Here is a 17,201-nt window from a genome sequence, read left to right on the forward strand (position 1 = left end):
ATGGGGATAGATACTATAATTATTAAGTTGATTATGAGTGTTCAGTGAAGGGATACAGGAAAGAGTGGGTTGAATACTTTTCTTCTGAAAATCTCAGAACTGCACTTGCTCTAAGAAATAGCAGCAGATTGCCTGTGCTATGAAAGATACTGAGAAGGCTTCCTGTTCAAAATTATTCCTCTCACTCAAGTGTTAAAGTGCCTGAAATCCCACTATTAGAAATTCATTATTGTTCTTTCCAGATAATGGTTTTAAATGATTGAAATGGTTTTAGATCTTTTAAAATGATTTTTTGAAATGGTAAAGTGTCTTTTAAAATTCATGCTAAACACCTTAACAAGAATGAATACATCAGTTTACTTCTATGCCTGAGATAAACCCAAATCAACACCATCAATCACTCGTGTGGGGGAGCAAACCCCAAAGGGCAATAGAAGAGGTAAATACACAAACAGCAACAACAACAAAACCACGCATGTGTGGGGTGGGGAGTAGTGGATTAATATATAAACTTCACCCAAGTTGTGAATTTTCAAGAGATAGTTACAATTTCTGGGAATTAAGCATCAATTCTCAAATCTTTTTTTTCTTTTAGTTTATTTACTTATTAATTTATTTTTATTTTTGGCTGCATTGGGTCTTCGTTGCTGCGTGCGGGTTTTCTCTAGTTGTGGTGAGCGGGGGCTACTCTTTGTTGTGGTGTGCAGTCTTCTCATTGAGGTGGCTTCTCTTGTTGCGAAGCATGGGCTCTAAGTGTACGGGCTTCAGTAGTTGTGGCAGGCGGGCTCAGTAGTTGTGGCTCACGGGCTCTAGAGCACAGGCTCAGTAGTTGTGGTGCACGGGCTGAGTTGCTTTGCGGCATGTGGGATCTTCTCGGAACAGGGCTCATACCCGTGTCCCCTGCATTGGCAGGCGGATTCTTAACCACTGTGCCACCAGGGAAGCCCAATTCTCAAATCTTAAACCAAGGACATTTGGGTTTTCAATATTGGGGCACCTGATATTATATAATTAATGTTGCTAGGTTGAGATATTCGGTTTCTGAATTAACTACATAATACTTGTACATTGTAAAGTTGTTATATAAGACAGTATAATTTAAAAACAAAATTCTTGTTAAATTCATATGGGTATGAAAACATTGGAACTGAAATGTAAAATAAAAAACATTGATAAAAAGCTTACCTGCAACATCTCCAAAATAACAAATACTCCTCAATAGATATTTTTGCCATTGTTTGAAGAGATGGAAATCTTTTTTAGAAAAATCTCTATTGACTAGAAATAGGCTACACCACAGCTGTCCTGGTAAATACAATACAGTTTTAATGGTCTCTTGTGTCATACATACAGAAAGTGTAAGAATATGGTTATATATTGCCTTTCTAGAACTTGCATATTAAATAATTTTATGTATATAAAATACAATGGAGATCCAGGAACAAATTTTGAAATCTTTTAAAAGACCAAAGTATATCTAAAGCCCATGCACTTTATTCCCAGGGGAGGCACTAAGTACCTATTTATTTGCTTTAATGTAACTCTAAAAGCTTGAATATCTGTTTCCTGGACTCTAAATAACAAGCAGTTAAATAGAAGACTTGAAGGCAATATATAGGTAGGAGTAAGTCCAGGTGATTAAAAGAAAACAAACAGGCTATAAAAACATAAACTTTGAAACTCTGCATTCACCATAAATATTAACCTGAATCTAATAATGAGAAAACAATCAGACAAATTCAGATTACAGGATATTCAACAGGATAGCTGGTCTGGATTCTTTGAAAGTGTCAATGTGCATGAAAGATTGAAAAACAGCAAAGAGAATTTTCTAGGTTAAAAGACATGACAACTAACTGCAATGTATAATCCTGGGTTTGATCCTGGATCAGAGAAATAAAATAGCCACAGAAGACTTTTTTATAGACAACTGAAGAACTCTGAATATGGAATGGGTATCAGATAATATCATATCTGATATTAAATTTCTTGGGTGTAAAGATAATATTATGGTTATGTAGGGGAATATCTGTTCTTAGGACAAGATGTATGCTGAAGTATTTAGAGGGGAAGTATCATCATGTCTGTTATTTAGTTTTAAGCAGTTCATTAAAATGTATGTTTGTGTGTGTGTAAGTATGTCTTATCCTATCCTAACCTATTCTATGTATTTTATTCTACTCTTTCATCCATCCATCCATCCCTCTATCAGATAAATCAAGTGTGGCAAAATGTCAACAATTGGTGAATCTAAGTAAAGAGTAAAGTAACATAAAATAAAAATAGCAGACAAAAGGGCAAACAAGAATAAAATATTCAAATTCCTGTGCAGAATATGGCAAATGAAGCAGTATTGATGGAGGAGGGGTATGAAGTAATTTTGATGCCAGTTACTTAAACAGGGAGTTAATAATTCTGTGAATTTATACCATTTTCCCTGAAAAAAAAGAAGGTTCCTGACCTATGTTAGTGATGTTAAAATACAGAAGAGTAACATGTTGGAGATAAAGAGACTAAGCTAAATGGTTACCACCTGACAAAAAGGATGAAAAAGATATGAGATAAAAATGATTTCAATCATACCTGACCCTAATCCACACCATTAACTTTTCAGTTAGTAGATACTCTAGCAACATGACACAGTGCACCAATGTGCACAAGACAGTAATTTGCTAAGTAGGTAACTTTCTCTTCCTGTTGAGTAGTATTTACAATTCATGCTCAGTCATTTGTGTTTAGTAAACTGTTTTCAAGTTAAGTTGAAGTGTATACAAGAGTGATCTCAGTCACTATAGGTATTATCTCACTTAAGTGAAGTAAGAATCATAAATATCATAAATGACAAAAAATTGTCACAATCAAAAATCAGACCCAGAAAAATTAACACTGCAAAAATAACTTAAATTGCTGAATTGGTGGAGATGAAAAATTGAGCAAAAAACACAACTAGGATGTAAAAAGTAACCATGAAAAAATACATCAGGAATCGAAGTGACCTTTGCCAAAAGTTCCATCTAAAAATCATAGCATTAAAAATGCCACACCGAGGGGCTTCCCTGGTGGCGCAGTGGTTGAGAGTCCGCCTGCCGATGCAGGGGATGCGGGTTCGTGCCCCGGTCTGGGAAGATCCCACATGCCGCGGAGTGGCTGGTCCCGTGAACCATGGCCACTGAGCCTGGGCGTCCGGAGCCTGTGCTCTGCAACGGGAGAGGCCGCAACAGTGAGAGGCCCGTGTACCGCAAAAAAAAAAAGACAAATATTTTCTCCCTGCTATGGGGTACCACCTTTGTCAAAAATCAAGCATTCAAATATGTGGGTCTGTTTTAGACTCCATTCTATTCCATTGGTGTAAATATCCTGGTACAGAAAGCATATTGTAGTCAGAGAGAAGGATGTAAATTAAATTACTGATTTTAGAAATAAGTTATTGATGTTGACCTGGTCCAGAGTATGACAAAGGGAATGGGTACTTGAGGCAGAATGGTAGAAAATTCGTTAGAGGTGAGAAAGGATTGAGAGAGATCAGGGTGTTGGATTGTTCATTCACATCAATGCTGAATCACCAGTATATTGGCAAAGACTTTTCCAATAAAGAAAGACTGTGAACCAGATGCCAAAGTCCTCTTTCAGGGGAAAAATTACTTGAGAGATCAGGAGTTGGCATAGTTGAATGACTTGGGTCTCTTGGTCTCATGGGAATAGAGTTTTACTGACAGTTTTGCTGGAGAGTTCTGGTTATGCTAATGGAGAGCAAGATGCCCTCCACAACTGTCAACTGTGGGTACACTGAGTGTGAGAATAAAAGTGACCTGTCAAATAGGAGAGTAGAAAAAAAAATGAACAAATGCTCACTGAACTATAATCCAGTATTAGCAAAGGGTTCATTTGAAATGTTTAATATTTAAATAATTTTGAAAAAAAAGCTTGAATGACTGAACATACAAAGATGTTCACTAATGTAATACTGAACAGATGTAATCCTGTTAGTATTAGATTTTCCAAGTATAATTACAGTATTAAGAAGTACAAACATATACAACAAAACAGAGTGGTACTGGCACAAAAACAGACACATAGAACAATGGAACAGAATAGAGAGCCCAAAAATAAACCCATGCACTTATGGTCTATTAACCTACTTCAAAGGAGGCAAGAATGTACAATGGAGAAAAGACAGTCTCTTCCATAAGTGGCGCTGGGAAAACTGGACTGCTACATGTGGAAGAATGAAATTAGAACATTCTCTAACACCGTATACAAAAATAAAATCAAAATGGATTAAAGACCTAAATGTAAGATTGAAAACCAAAATGGATTAAAGACCTAAATGTAAGACTGGAAACTCCTGGAAGAAAACATAGGCATAACACTCTTTGACAGAAATCATTGCAATATTTTTTTGGCTTTGTCTCCTAAAGCAAAGGAAATAAGAGCAAAAATAAACAAATGGAATCTAATTAAACTTAAAAGCTTTTGCACAGCAAAGGAAACCATCAACAAAATGAAAAGACAACCTCATGAATGGGAGAAAATACTTGTAAATGATATGACCAATAAGGGGTTAATATCTAAAATATATAAATAGCTCATACAACTAAACAGCAAAAAAACAAAAAACCCAATCAAAAAAATACAAATAAAAACAAGCAGAAGACCTGCACAAATATTTTTCCAAAGAAGACATATGGATAGCCAACAGGCATATGAAAAAATGCTCAACATCACTTTAGAATTAGTAGAGAAATGTACATCAAAACCACAATGAGGGCTTCCCTGGTGGCGTAGTGGTTGAGAGTCCACCTGCCGATGCAGAGGACAGGGGGTCGTGCCCCGGTCTGGGAAGATCCCACATGTTGTGGAGTGGCTGGGCCTGTGAGCCATGGCCGCTGAGCCTGCGCGTCCGGAGCCTGTGCTCCGCAACGAGAGAGGCCACAACAGTGAGAGGCCCGCATACCGCAAAAACAAAACAAAACAAAACAAAAACAAACAAACAAACAAAAAACCACAATGAAGTATCACCTCACACCTGTCAGAATGGCTATCACCAAAAAGTCTACAAATAACAAATGTTGGAGAGGATGTGGAGAAAAGGGAACCCTCATACACTGTTGATGGGAATGTAAATTGGTGCAGTCACTATGGAAAACAGCATGAAGGTTCCTCAAAAAACTAAAAATAGAACTACTTTCACTCCTCGATATATATCTGATGAAAACAAAGACATTAATTTGAAAGGCTACTTGCACCCCAATGTTCACAGCAGCATTATTTACAATAGCCAGGATATGGAAGCAATGCATAATGGAATATTACTCAGCCACAAAAAAGAATGAGATTCTGTCATTTGTAATAACATGGTTGGACCTAGAGAGTATTATACTTAGTGAAATAAGCCAGAGAGAGAAAGTCAAATACTCTATGTTATCATTTATATGCAGAATCTAAAAAATAAAACAAATGAATCTATATAACAAAACAGACTCACAGATGTAGAGAACAAACTAGTGGTTTGAGGGAAGAGGGAATGGGGGAGAGGCAAGACAGGGGTATGGAATTAAGAGATACAAACTACTATGTATAAAATAGATAAGCAACAAGGATATATTGTACAGCACAGGAAAATATAGCCATCATTTTCAATAACTTTAAATAAAGTATAATCTATAAAAATATTGAATCACTATGATGTACACCTGAAACTAATATATTGTAAATCAACTATACTTCAATAAAAGCAAAACAATGAACAAAAAAATAAGTATAGACATATATAACAATTTCAATATTTCTATCTCTTTAAAAACATGGCAAAAAATGTTAAAATTCATTACATTTTCCAGTGTTCCTCATACAAAGACCCCTAAGAACTACTACCTACTTTGGTTAAATGTTAGAAAAATATTGGTGTTTTAGATTTTATATATATATATATATATATATATATATATATATATTTTTTTTTCTTTTATCAGAGAAGGAGATCATAATTTTCATATGTTGCCCTTTTATGCTTGAGCTATTGGGAAACTATATTTCCTAATATTTTTCCTGATCAGCTCAGACTCTGATATATGTTTACTTAATAATTATATTTATTACATAGCTTTAGTAGAAAAACTATGGGACTTGGAGCCATAGATATTTGAATGAAAGTACCATTTTTGCTATTTCCTACCTCTTGACCTTGGGCAATTCTATTTCCTTCTTTGCAAAATAGGGTTTTAAAAAATACTTATTTGTCAGGGTTGCTGAGGGGTTTAAATGAGACAATAATTGTAAAGCACTTAGCACTATAACTGGCACAGAGTAGGAATTCAAAAAAGGCAACCATCATAATTTATTTACCATAATTTCCTTTAAAATATCAAATTTACATGATGCTTTCATTTTCTGGAAGGAGTGTGAAAATTGAAGTTACATTGTGAAGTGGCTGGATAAAAAGAAAATGAAACCTTTAGTGAGAGAAATAATAGTTAAAAATCTAGGTTTAGATTAAGGTCTTTGCATTTAGCTTCCCATCTGCTAATCGGGCTTGTGTCCATTCAATTCAAGAAAAGACTGGGTGCCTACTAAGTGCCAGGTACTGTTAAAACCTGGGGATAAGGTGAAGAATTACAAAAATACTCCCTTGTCCTTAAAATCTCATGGTCTAATTGAAGAAGGCTTTAAATAGTTTAAATTTAAACTAACTCCCTCATTATATCCTCTTTATATTTATTCATACCTTTGGGAGAAGAAAAGAGTTGCTTTTCTGATGTTTCCCAAGTCTTATCTATTTCTGAATAGGCAATTGATTTCTACTGGTAGGAAAATTTATGGGCCTATACTCCATTCCCTTAGAGGAAAGTAGCTTCATGAGGCGTCAACCAGCTACTAAGGGCAAAGGCATAATATAGAGAATTTATTTTAAAAAATGTTTAAAGGAATGCTATCATTTTTTCTCCATATGAAGCCCTATATAAATAACAGATAAAAGTAAAGTTGCCACTCTTTTGGAAAGAGAATGAGAGGGGTAGGCACACCTATTATTAGCTTATAACAATTAAATTTAACAAACATTTTAAAGAAGAATAAAGAAAAGTATTATAATCACATTTATTCACCTATTTAGAATAATTTAAACAACATTTTTTCACTGTGCTTTCTTTGACAGAAATTTTGACTGTAATATTGGGGTAATAACAGAATGATATGGGACAAGAATAAAACAGCATTCTTTGTCTTCCCTCTTAAACTAACAAGAAAAGTCATGGAAAAAATGGAGGTTGGCAAAAGTTTCTAGTTTTAGTTGAGCAAAGGTTGGGTCATTCGCTTAAAAGCAATAGCTACTAGATAGACAAGGGTACAATATTAAGGGTGATAAGTTATTTCTATAAAGCTGTTATTATTTAATATTAATATCTTATAAGGTGCATATTGCCATATCTCAATAAGAGAAAGTTCACATGAATTTAAAAAGTTGTACTTTTTACCTATAAAAATATATAAATTTATTCTTACCAGCGGCCTTTTCATTTTGACCCAGAATACTATGCTGTATTTTCCACAAGGGAACAAATTCTTCTTTAGTAGTTTTAAGAGTCACAGAAGAATGACTTTCTTCATATGTTGGACATCTTTGGGTGTAATATAATGTCCCATCTTGCTGGGCAACCATTTGATTGCCATTTGAATGATTTATTTTTGCTAAAGTTTGGCACTCAGAAGAACAATATGGTAGAGACGGCATCACAGTGACTAAGTCAGGACAAACATGAGAGTGGAAGACTACTTTCTTGATTCCACTGATTTAACTTGTGTTCTGTTGGAAGCACGTTTTGAATTAACAGTCACTTGTACTGATGTTTTGAGAATTTTCAGGCATTACAGATTAATACTGAGATACTTGTATATTTTTACCAATTCTAATATTTAATTGAGATTTAGGAGGAGGATGAGGTACAATTAATTTACCCTGAGCTTGTAAAAATGTGTTGGCTTTGCTCGCAGACTGTGGTCGAATAACAGCGCCTTTTCTGTTCGTATATATAAAGTCTGATTGGACTTTAGCAGATCTTGTTCTTCTAATTACTTTTGCTCCACTCTTTTGTGGATTAGTTTTCTGAATTTTAGAACCACCACTATTTACAGGGGATTTACTTTCCTTTTCTTTTGAGTCTGGCCAGGCTTGTTTAGCAATGTTATAACCTGAAGGTATAAAACAGTTCAAAGGCACATGGTCTATTCCAGATCCTCCTAAAGCAGTAACATTTTCAGAGATAAAATCATCCTTGGGCTTTTTCTTATCAGCAGAATTCACAGAAGAAGCAGGAATAATACTAGTTATGTTGCTGGCAGAAACACTTTTAGTTTGAATGTGGAATGGTTGAGACCACTGTTGAGTTATTCCTATTCTATTTTTCAGTGAATGATTATCTTCAACATTTTTTTCTGTATCTTCAGTTTCATCAAACCATTTCAGTTTTTTAATAGTCTTTGGAATTTCTGCACTTTTCCCTTTTTCTTTTGTTAATTCAATACTGTCTCTGATATCTGCTGCTTTTTGATTTCCTAACTTAAAGCCTTGGTTTGTAACTAGTGCCTTAAAATAATCATGTTTGTATTTAGATTCTTTCTTTAAAATACTTTTAAGAAATGTCACACCATTTGTCTCATGAAAATCGCATTTCATTTTCTTGTGCTGACCAACTAAGTCACAATTAGAAATTATACTATATAATGATGTTGTTGCTTCAGCTATAAAAACTTTTGAGTCAGAGTTGTAAGGTATACAGCCAGCTTGAAAATTATCTGAAAATAAAGACAACTCTTCCTCATTACAGTTAAAATATCTTATCTTTTCATCTTTAATGTCTTTCATTTCCCCTAACTTATCAGAACACTGCACTGGGTCGATTTCTTTTATATGTATACTGTTTTTTGGTAAAGGCCTAGCTGATTGTGTATTTGATGGCAAAACTAAAGGTGTTGCCACAGGTACAAATGAAGTGGGAACTGAAGTAGTTCTATTTTCTTGAGTCAATTCAGAATATTTCTCTTGGTCTGAAATTGTTGCCATTTCCTGGGTTGGAGAATCTGGAGTGGCCTGGGCTTTGCTGAATTTAAATGTTGGGCTCTCAGTAACTAATGGTCTCTCCCTTTTGAATGCTCCAGAAGTGGTGTCAGTTGTCCTCATAGAACTAGTTTCAGAGGTCTCTTTGCTTTTTTTATCTTTTACAAATATGGGTGGGCTATATACAAAGGCTACTAAATTGTTAGCAGTATTTGTGGCTCTTTCCACAGTTCTACTCAGAGCAGATGAATTTTGTTCTTCACCATTAAGACATTTAAGTGAAGGTAGAACATTAGATTTACTTAAAATATCTGAGAAATGTGTGACAGTCTGAGTGTTTGGATCATCTAAATTTATAAGCCAATTATTTATATATTGAGTTTTAGAGAATGACAGCTTATCTTCATCAAAGCAACTTAGATTAGTTGATTGCAGATTTGTGGATTTGAGGGAAATAGAATTCTGCTGCTGGATTGATGTGGAAGGCTCCTTATTAAGTGTTAAATATATTTCTTCACGTTCCCCAGCCTCAAGACTGTCTATACTTGAGACGGTTTCAGAATTTGTTATCTGATTAACTTCATCACAAAATTTCTGAAAGAAAAAAAAGAACATTGGTCTATAGCTTAGAAAATTTTAAGTGCCAAAATTAATGATTCAACACACCATTGTTACTGAGCCCAATTCTATTTGGCATATAAAATAGAGTAGTATGACTATAAACCCTATAGGTATATAAATAATCTATATCCCTGGAGCAGTCCTCAGAGTGAAAGAGAGGGAGCCAACAAAGACTTACAATAAAGTGTGTTTGCCTTAATTTCTTCACCTTAAAGTATTGATAATTACTTAATTATCCTAGCCATAGTTAAAGCTTAAAAAATAATTTTGCTATTGCTATTCCATTCAGAGAATAGAGTTTCTTGAAGATTTCATAACGGCATGCGAAATTCTGAAAAATACTTATTTACAAATGGTATTTTTTTCCTGAAACCTTCACTGGACTTGAACGAGGCTCCTAAAAGCCCTATGACTCTAATATGAGCTTCCTATTGTTAAGGCTACATCTTTTTATAAAAGTTAATCTCATGGTGTGTATAATAGAGTTCTCAACTCTGACTGCATATTAGAACCACATAAGAAGTTTTGTAAAAACATGCCAGGGCCTACTGATTGAATACTTGGATGGGGTCCAGGTACTGGTTGTATTATTATTATTTTTAAATTCCCCAGGTAACTAATGTGGATTTAGGATTGATTTTAATGACTCGCTTTTGGAGATTTAGCACAGTAATAATTTCTATGAATTCCTTACATGTTCTCATCACTACTTCAATGAAATTTCAGGGAAATTATCCGTTTTTAATAAAATTTCATGATCACTTCAAAGTATAGTCAATGTTTAAAACTATTTCTAATTTCTCACATTTATAACATATGTTTAGAATGCATTAATCTGTATCACATATGTAGAAATAAATTCAAGAAGATTTTAAATTGTTAATCTAGTCAAGAAGTTAAGTGGACTAAAAGAAAATCAGTTCCCTTAAAATTTTACACAAATTTTAGAAAATTTAAATATTTTGGTATTAAACAAAAATTTATTATTTTTCTAGCCTCCCAAATAAACTGAGAAACCAATGAAATCAGTTACAGATAAAATATTTTAGTTTGTATAGTTCATGCTTATTGATATACTATTGTGAAATGTTTTGAAAATGATTCATAAGAGTTTGTTATTACTAGCATTTACTTCCTGCCTGTCACATCATTCAGTACTGTGATATCTTTTTAAAGAGACGGTCACTCAACCTAACTAGAACAAATCAAAGCACAGCTTCTTCAGTGCCTGTTTTTGGAATTGAGTTATATTAATTGATAATGAGGTTCCTAAAAGCTCTATGACTCTAATATGAATACCTTTGAGATTGCATCTAATGAGATATAGAAATCTGGGTTAGAAGGTCCTTCTAGCTGTAACTGTGATGTTCACAGCTTTAAGATTTCTCTTCGCATAGGTCTGTGATGGCTTCATTTCCCAAAGCACCTCAGAAGAAGTTCAGCAACTACTGATTTCACTAAATTATACTATTTTTTTCCCTCAGAATTTTTCATACACTAAACAATGAAACATGATCAGCTTCAAGTTTTGCTTGTGTTACTGATATAAACTGTACTAGACTTAACATGCCTTGTGTTTTAGTTTTTAAATCAACTTTATTGAGATATACTTATCTACAATAAAATGCACTCATTTAAAATGTATAGTTCGATAGGTTTTGAAAAATTATTTACCCATAGCCATCATACTGAAATATTTTAGAACCTTCCCATCTGTTGCAATTTCCCTCATGCTTCTTTGTAGTCAATACTTACCCATTAACAACTACTAATCTGTTTTCTGTCACTATAGATCTGAGTTTTCATCTGTTATCATTTTCATTCTGCCTGAAAAATTTCTGGGAGTATTTCTTATAGTGCAGATACTGGTGTAATATAGTGGTGTGCAGCTGATGTTTGTTTGAAAATGCCTATTTTTGCCTTCATTTTAGAAGGACATTTTAGTTAGATATAGATTATAAGTTGGTCGTATTTTTTCTTTCTCAGAACTTTAAAAATATTGTTTCACTGTCTTCTGGCTTGAAATTAGTATGGTCCATCTTATCTTTGTTCACCTGCATGTAATACATCTTTCCCCCCCTCTAACTTAATCTAATTTTCATGTGCTTTTGTGAGGGGGTGTGTGCACATGTACATGGGTGCACACTTATCCTTCTTGAAGTTTGTTGAGCTTCTTTGATTTGTGGATTTATAGTTTCATCAAGTTTGAAACATTTTCAGCCACTGTTTTCTTTAAAGATTCCCTCACCCCTTTGTGAGATTTAAATTAAATGTATGCTAGATTTAGATATTGTCCCTCAGGTCACTAACATTTTGTTATATATTTTTTTCTGTCTTTTTTCTCCCAATGCTTCAGTTTGGATGATTTCAGTCCACTGATCTTTTTGTCTGTAATGCCTGCTCTGTTAAGTCCATCCAGTGTAATTTTAATCTCAGATAATATGTTTTCAGATCTAGAAGTTCTATTTGGTTCTTCCAAAAATTTCATTTTCATTATGTTCATTTGTCTTTAATTCCTTGAAAATATTTAAAAAGTTATTTTAAATTCTTGCCTGATAATTCTGTTATCTCTGTCATTTATGTGTCTGATTATATGGGCTAATATTTCTCCTGGTTATAGGCCATAAAGGTTTCTGCTTTTTCACATGTCTAGTAAGCTCTGATTGAGTGTTGGACGTTGTGAACATTATGCTATATGTTTAGATTTCAATCTTCTTTAAGAAAGGGTTGGGTTTTTTTTTTTTGAAAGGTAGTTGGAATACCAGTGGAATTTTTTTAGACTTGTCCAGAGGACATGTACAGGTAAAAAGCTTATGTGATGATAGGGCTTACCTCATTTGTTTCCCTTTCTTTTCGTGATCATATCTTATACTACCTGTTCTATACTGTCTAAAAATAATTGTTTCATATTAGTTATTCAGAATTATAGTTGTTTATGGCAGGAAAGCACTTCATCATAGCCAGAAGAAGTCTCCTGCTTCACTTTTCTAGTCTTGCCACAATTGCTTAGTTATTGGATAAATTAGGCCAAGGTTATGAATTTAATCTTGATATCAGCCTACTAAGAATCTCATAACTATGTAATTACTCATAAAAAATAAAGTGCATGAACATTTCAGGAAATTTAGTATGAACTCCATACTCATTTGTGGGAAAAACCAAAGTAAATATCATATTAGAGTCAGAATAGAGACACCATTTCTAGCTAATTGTGCCATATTTTCATTAAGGACCTAATGTCCATATGTATTATAATTTTCAAGTTGCTTTTTATAATCCAGTCTTTAATAATGTTACTTATATTACATTATACTTTCAAATAGCTTTCATGTTTTTCAGAAAATAGCATCCATAAAGCATATTTTTCTAAATATAAATGAGAGATGGAAAAATAAGAATAAAAGCAGAGAGAAAAATGGAGTAAAAGGTTAAAAAAATATTAAAAACTTATTTCACTAGTATCTGTGATGAATTTGTGCTGATTCATCCAAACATACCCTTGGCTAGTGGTATACATTTCTTTAGTGGAGAACACCGCAAAAATGGGAGAGAATTATTGCTAGATATTAAAATATTAATAATGTATTTAGAGTTCCATACTTGCAAACTGCTTAGATGCTGATCTTCTAGGAGTTTCTGAGTTTCCTCCAGTTTAAGCTGGAATGCATCTTTATTAGTAGTCAAGTTTGCCTTGCTGTTTTCCTTCATTTCTTTATCACAATTGATTTTGGATAGGAGATGTTTCTGATGCTTGTGATCATTTTTCGACAATGATGAAGGCAAGGAATTATCTATAACTCTGTGAACCATACATAAAAAAATGTTTAGTACATTTAAATAAAGTTAGCATACATATGACATAGTCATATGAGTGTGTGTGTGTGTGTGTGTGTGTGTGTGTCCAGATAATCACATATAAGGATATTGGAGAAATATATAGACATATTAGAATGGGAATTTCAAGGAGTCAACAGTAGAATAAAAATGGATGTGAGATTACAGTGCCAATAAAGCACTCCATCTTCATGTAGGAATATCCAATTATTCATGGCTTTGATTATTAAATCCTATTCCTCTATCTATTGCTTGGGATAGATATAGAAGTAATTCCTCTAGATGTATGGAGTTAGTCCTCAGTTCTTTAAGAGAATTCCTATCTGGATAATGATATGCTGCATACCCTTCAAGTTCTGAGTTGATGTCATGGATGGTAGGTATCCCTATAACCCTAATAGAGTTGGTTGAGATTCAAGCAGATAGAAAATAAAATTTCTTGTTAGGGTAGACAGGAATTTCCATCTAACTTTACTAGGTTTGGAAGCTTGGATTTTATTGCATGGAGGAGAGTGTACATATTTGTTTCCAGTTGTACCACAAATATAAGCATGGTTTTCATGCCACAGAGGGGGGTACCTTTATTTTTAGTGTGTTAAAGTGCCATCCGCAAATTATTAGTAGATGACATCATCTTTTAGAATTTCGCATCTTCTGGAAACTTATAGCATGTAACATTTCAATATATGTACAAAGGGAAAAGAAAAGAACAAAGGAAGAATCTTTTTTGGTGGGGGGTGAAGTATATCAAATAGCTGACTGCTGTTGCATTAGGGCCAGTAGTGTGAATCCCAAGGGTATTTTTTCCCAATTCATTGGAATTATTCCCAGTTCAATAAGGATTCAAATGTTTTGGAAGGTGACACATGGCCACATGTGACATATATCTATCTCCAATACTCATATATATCTTTATTTGGACAGACTGGAATAGTCAAAGTCAATGATTACTAGATTCCTGACTATCATTTTGTGACCACAGAGGGATCAACAAGAGCAAAAAGGTACCTAACACAAGTTCCTGAACACTGAGAATATGTTTCTCTCTCTTGCTTTTAGGTTTCCTACTCTTACATATTCCTTCCCCTTCAGTCACCCTTCCCAAATGAAATATTGCTAAATCTACAAAATATCTAATAAACTAAATTTATTTACCTTTAAAGTTGTTGTCTTTCAACTTTTTCTTCTCTATTTTTTTCTTCTCTACTCCACTTACTTCTCCTCTCTTCTCTGTTTTCAATTCTTGAGGAGGATTGAAGGAATGGATAGGAATAAAAGGAGATGGGGAGGTAGAAAGAGAAGAAGAGTGAAGCATGGGGGGAAAGGAAGAAGAAATCATAAAGGAAGAAGAAACAGGAGGAATTGGAGACGGGAAATCTAAATTTGCTGGAGGCAAATACAGAGAGGGAGATGAATGCAAAGGAGAGGAAAAAAGAGGGATAAATGAAAGAGGTAAGAATGGAGAGGTAGAAGAGGAAGGTGAAGGAGAGGAAAAAACAGATGAAGAGGAAGAAAACTGTATAGAGGATGAAGAAGAGGATACGGAAGTAGAAGGAGATGAAGACAAAGAAGAGGATGGAGAATGACAGGGAGGTGGATGGGAGAAAACTGATGTAGGTGGATGATCTACAAAGGCCTGGGGCAGATTTGACAATGTTATGGTTTGTGGGACAGATTGCTGGACTGACTGAAAATGATCTAAGCTAGCAGGATGTTCAGGCAATGGAGTGATAGAAGAAAGAGTGGGGATTGGTTGATGAGGGGGATGACTGACAAACAGGAAGGCTTCAAAACAGGGAAACCTTCCAAAGGGTTTGGGGAAACAATCAGTTGAGCTGGAAGGGAACGATGAACGAGGGCCGGCATTAGAGTGGTTGGGGTAAAGCGTTATGCTGGAAGGAAATGTTTGGGTCTGAAAGTTTTGTCAAATAACTTACTCTGTGAGGCAGAATCAGGAATGACTGGTGAACCTCGGGGTAGGTGGGGTAAATAGTCAGGTGGGCCAGAAGGAATTGGGGCTGGTAGCCGAGGGAAACTGCTAGAAAAGCTGGAAGTAACTGGGGCTGGAGGGCGAGGAAGATATTTGATTGGGTAGGACAGTAATGGGGCTGGTAAGAAGTTCTTTGGAAGAGTAGAGGGGACAAATGGACAGATAGGCAGGGTATGGGGCTGGTGGGTGGAGCTAGGAAGAATTTGGGAATGGTGGGACAGCAATGGGGCTCTTAAAGAAGACAGCTGATCAGGTAAGTGGGGATCAGGTATGGAGACAGCTGGACAGGCAGGAATGGATCTGCACAGGTGGAAAAGCATTTGAACAGGAAGTAGAGAGAGCCTTATTAAGATGGTTTTTTGATTTATTGGGCTGTCTTGAGGCTTTCAATTCATATTATGTTTTGTTCTGAGGGTCCATGCATGATGTTCTTCTGATCACCCACTGTCCTCTCATGAGCTGAGAAATGTACATAGCTTACTTATTCAGGTTCCCCTTTCGCATTCCTTGCTCTTAGAGTATTTTCACTTCTCAGAAGTCTGATAGTCATACAGATAATGAATATGGGCTAGAAAATCTGGTTTAAAGTACTGGTACAAAGGGCAAAAAGAGGTCAAATAGATTACTGCTCAGCTCTGGTCAGATTTCTCAGGGTAGCCTGTGGTTCAGGATCAACTGTCTCACCACAAATACATGGATATTGGAGATAGATATCTAATAATATCATTTTAAAGTATAAAAATATGGGGAAAATATAGCTTATTTTACCCTACATCTACCAGAAGAAAAGTCAAGTACATTATCTTTGTGATAAGGATTTGGTTGTGATGGAAGGCTTTTATTTTTATTAGTCATTTATTAATATTCTTATATCTCATTATTTCCTAAGTAGCTTTTATTTTCATATGGATATGTCTCTGATTTTTCTTGAGGCTTAAGCATTGAATGCCCTCCATTTATTTCATACAATTTTTTTCTCCTTTAGATTATCACATTACAACATCTTAAATTATTTTAATCTACCACTAATATTTTCTACATCAGAACAATCATTTGTGAGTACTGATATACCTCCCCTTCTTTGGAAGCTCCCTGTTTCTTGACATTACTTTATTCTCTAACACATTTTAGGCTTATATTGTACAGAAAATGTATTTTTAATGTGACAATAGCTTATAAGTATTTGTAGTTTAATTATGTTTTCAATAACAGTACATATAAATATTTCTATTAACCTAATACTTGATCTTTAATATTCCAAGCTGTCATGTTTATATATAGCAATTTATAGTTTACAAAGTATCTTCACACACATGATTTAATACTGTTAGCTATCTGTGAAGAGGAGTTCAACTTTTAAATAAGTAAACAATAGTGTTCTCTCTATAAATTGTATACATTTGTTTCCAAACACATAAAATTTGTGTGTGTACGTATAAGTAGATATAAATATCATGAAGTCATAGTCATAATAGTATATTACAATAATAACTGAAAACTATGTATTCTAATTTAGAATGGAGATAAGTTCTCATAAAATAAAGTTGATATAATGGTCCTAGCAAAATTTGCTATAATGATAACTATATGTTTGTTTGCTACAGGGAAATCAAAATTGTCTGACTCGTTATCTCTTCTAAGACTTTAAGGAAGTCTTAGAAGAGACATTGCTGAGCAAAAAAGTCTATCCTTTCATCCATAATG

The 17,201-nt window shown here is 34.3% G+C and overlaps 1 protein-coding gene across 1 annotated transcript in view; it reads right to left on the bottom strand.

Moving 5' to 3' along the window:
- Positions 1-17,201, bottom strand: part of CEP126 (centrosomal protein 126) — a gene marked incomplete at both ends in the record, with an annotated part of 101,227 nt that overhangs the window by 6,288 nt on the left and 77,738 nt on the right. Inside the window, 6 exon segments of the mRNA XM_079707861.1 lie at positions 7,501-7,757; positions 7,759-7,815; positions 7,817-7,828; positions 7,830-7,870; positions 7,874-9,646; positions 13,274-13,472. Of these exon segments, the coding sequence (XP_079563987.1) occupies positions 7,501-7,757; positions 7,759-7,815; positions 7,817-7,828; positions 7,830-7,870; positions 7,874-9,646; positions 13,274-13,472 (2,339 nt within the window).

This window comes from Hyperoodon ampullatus (assembly GCF_949752795.1).
Source record: "Hyperoodon ampullatus genome assembly, chromosome: 7".
Lineage (NCBI taxonomy): Eukaryota > Metazoa > Chordata > Mammalia > Artiodactyla > Ziphiidae > Hyperoodon > Hyperoodon ampullatus.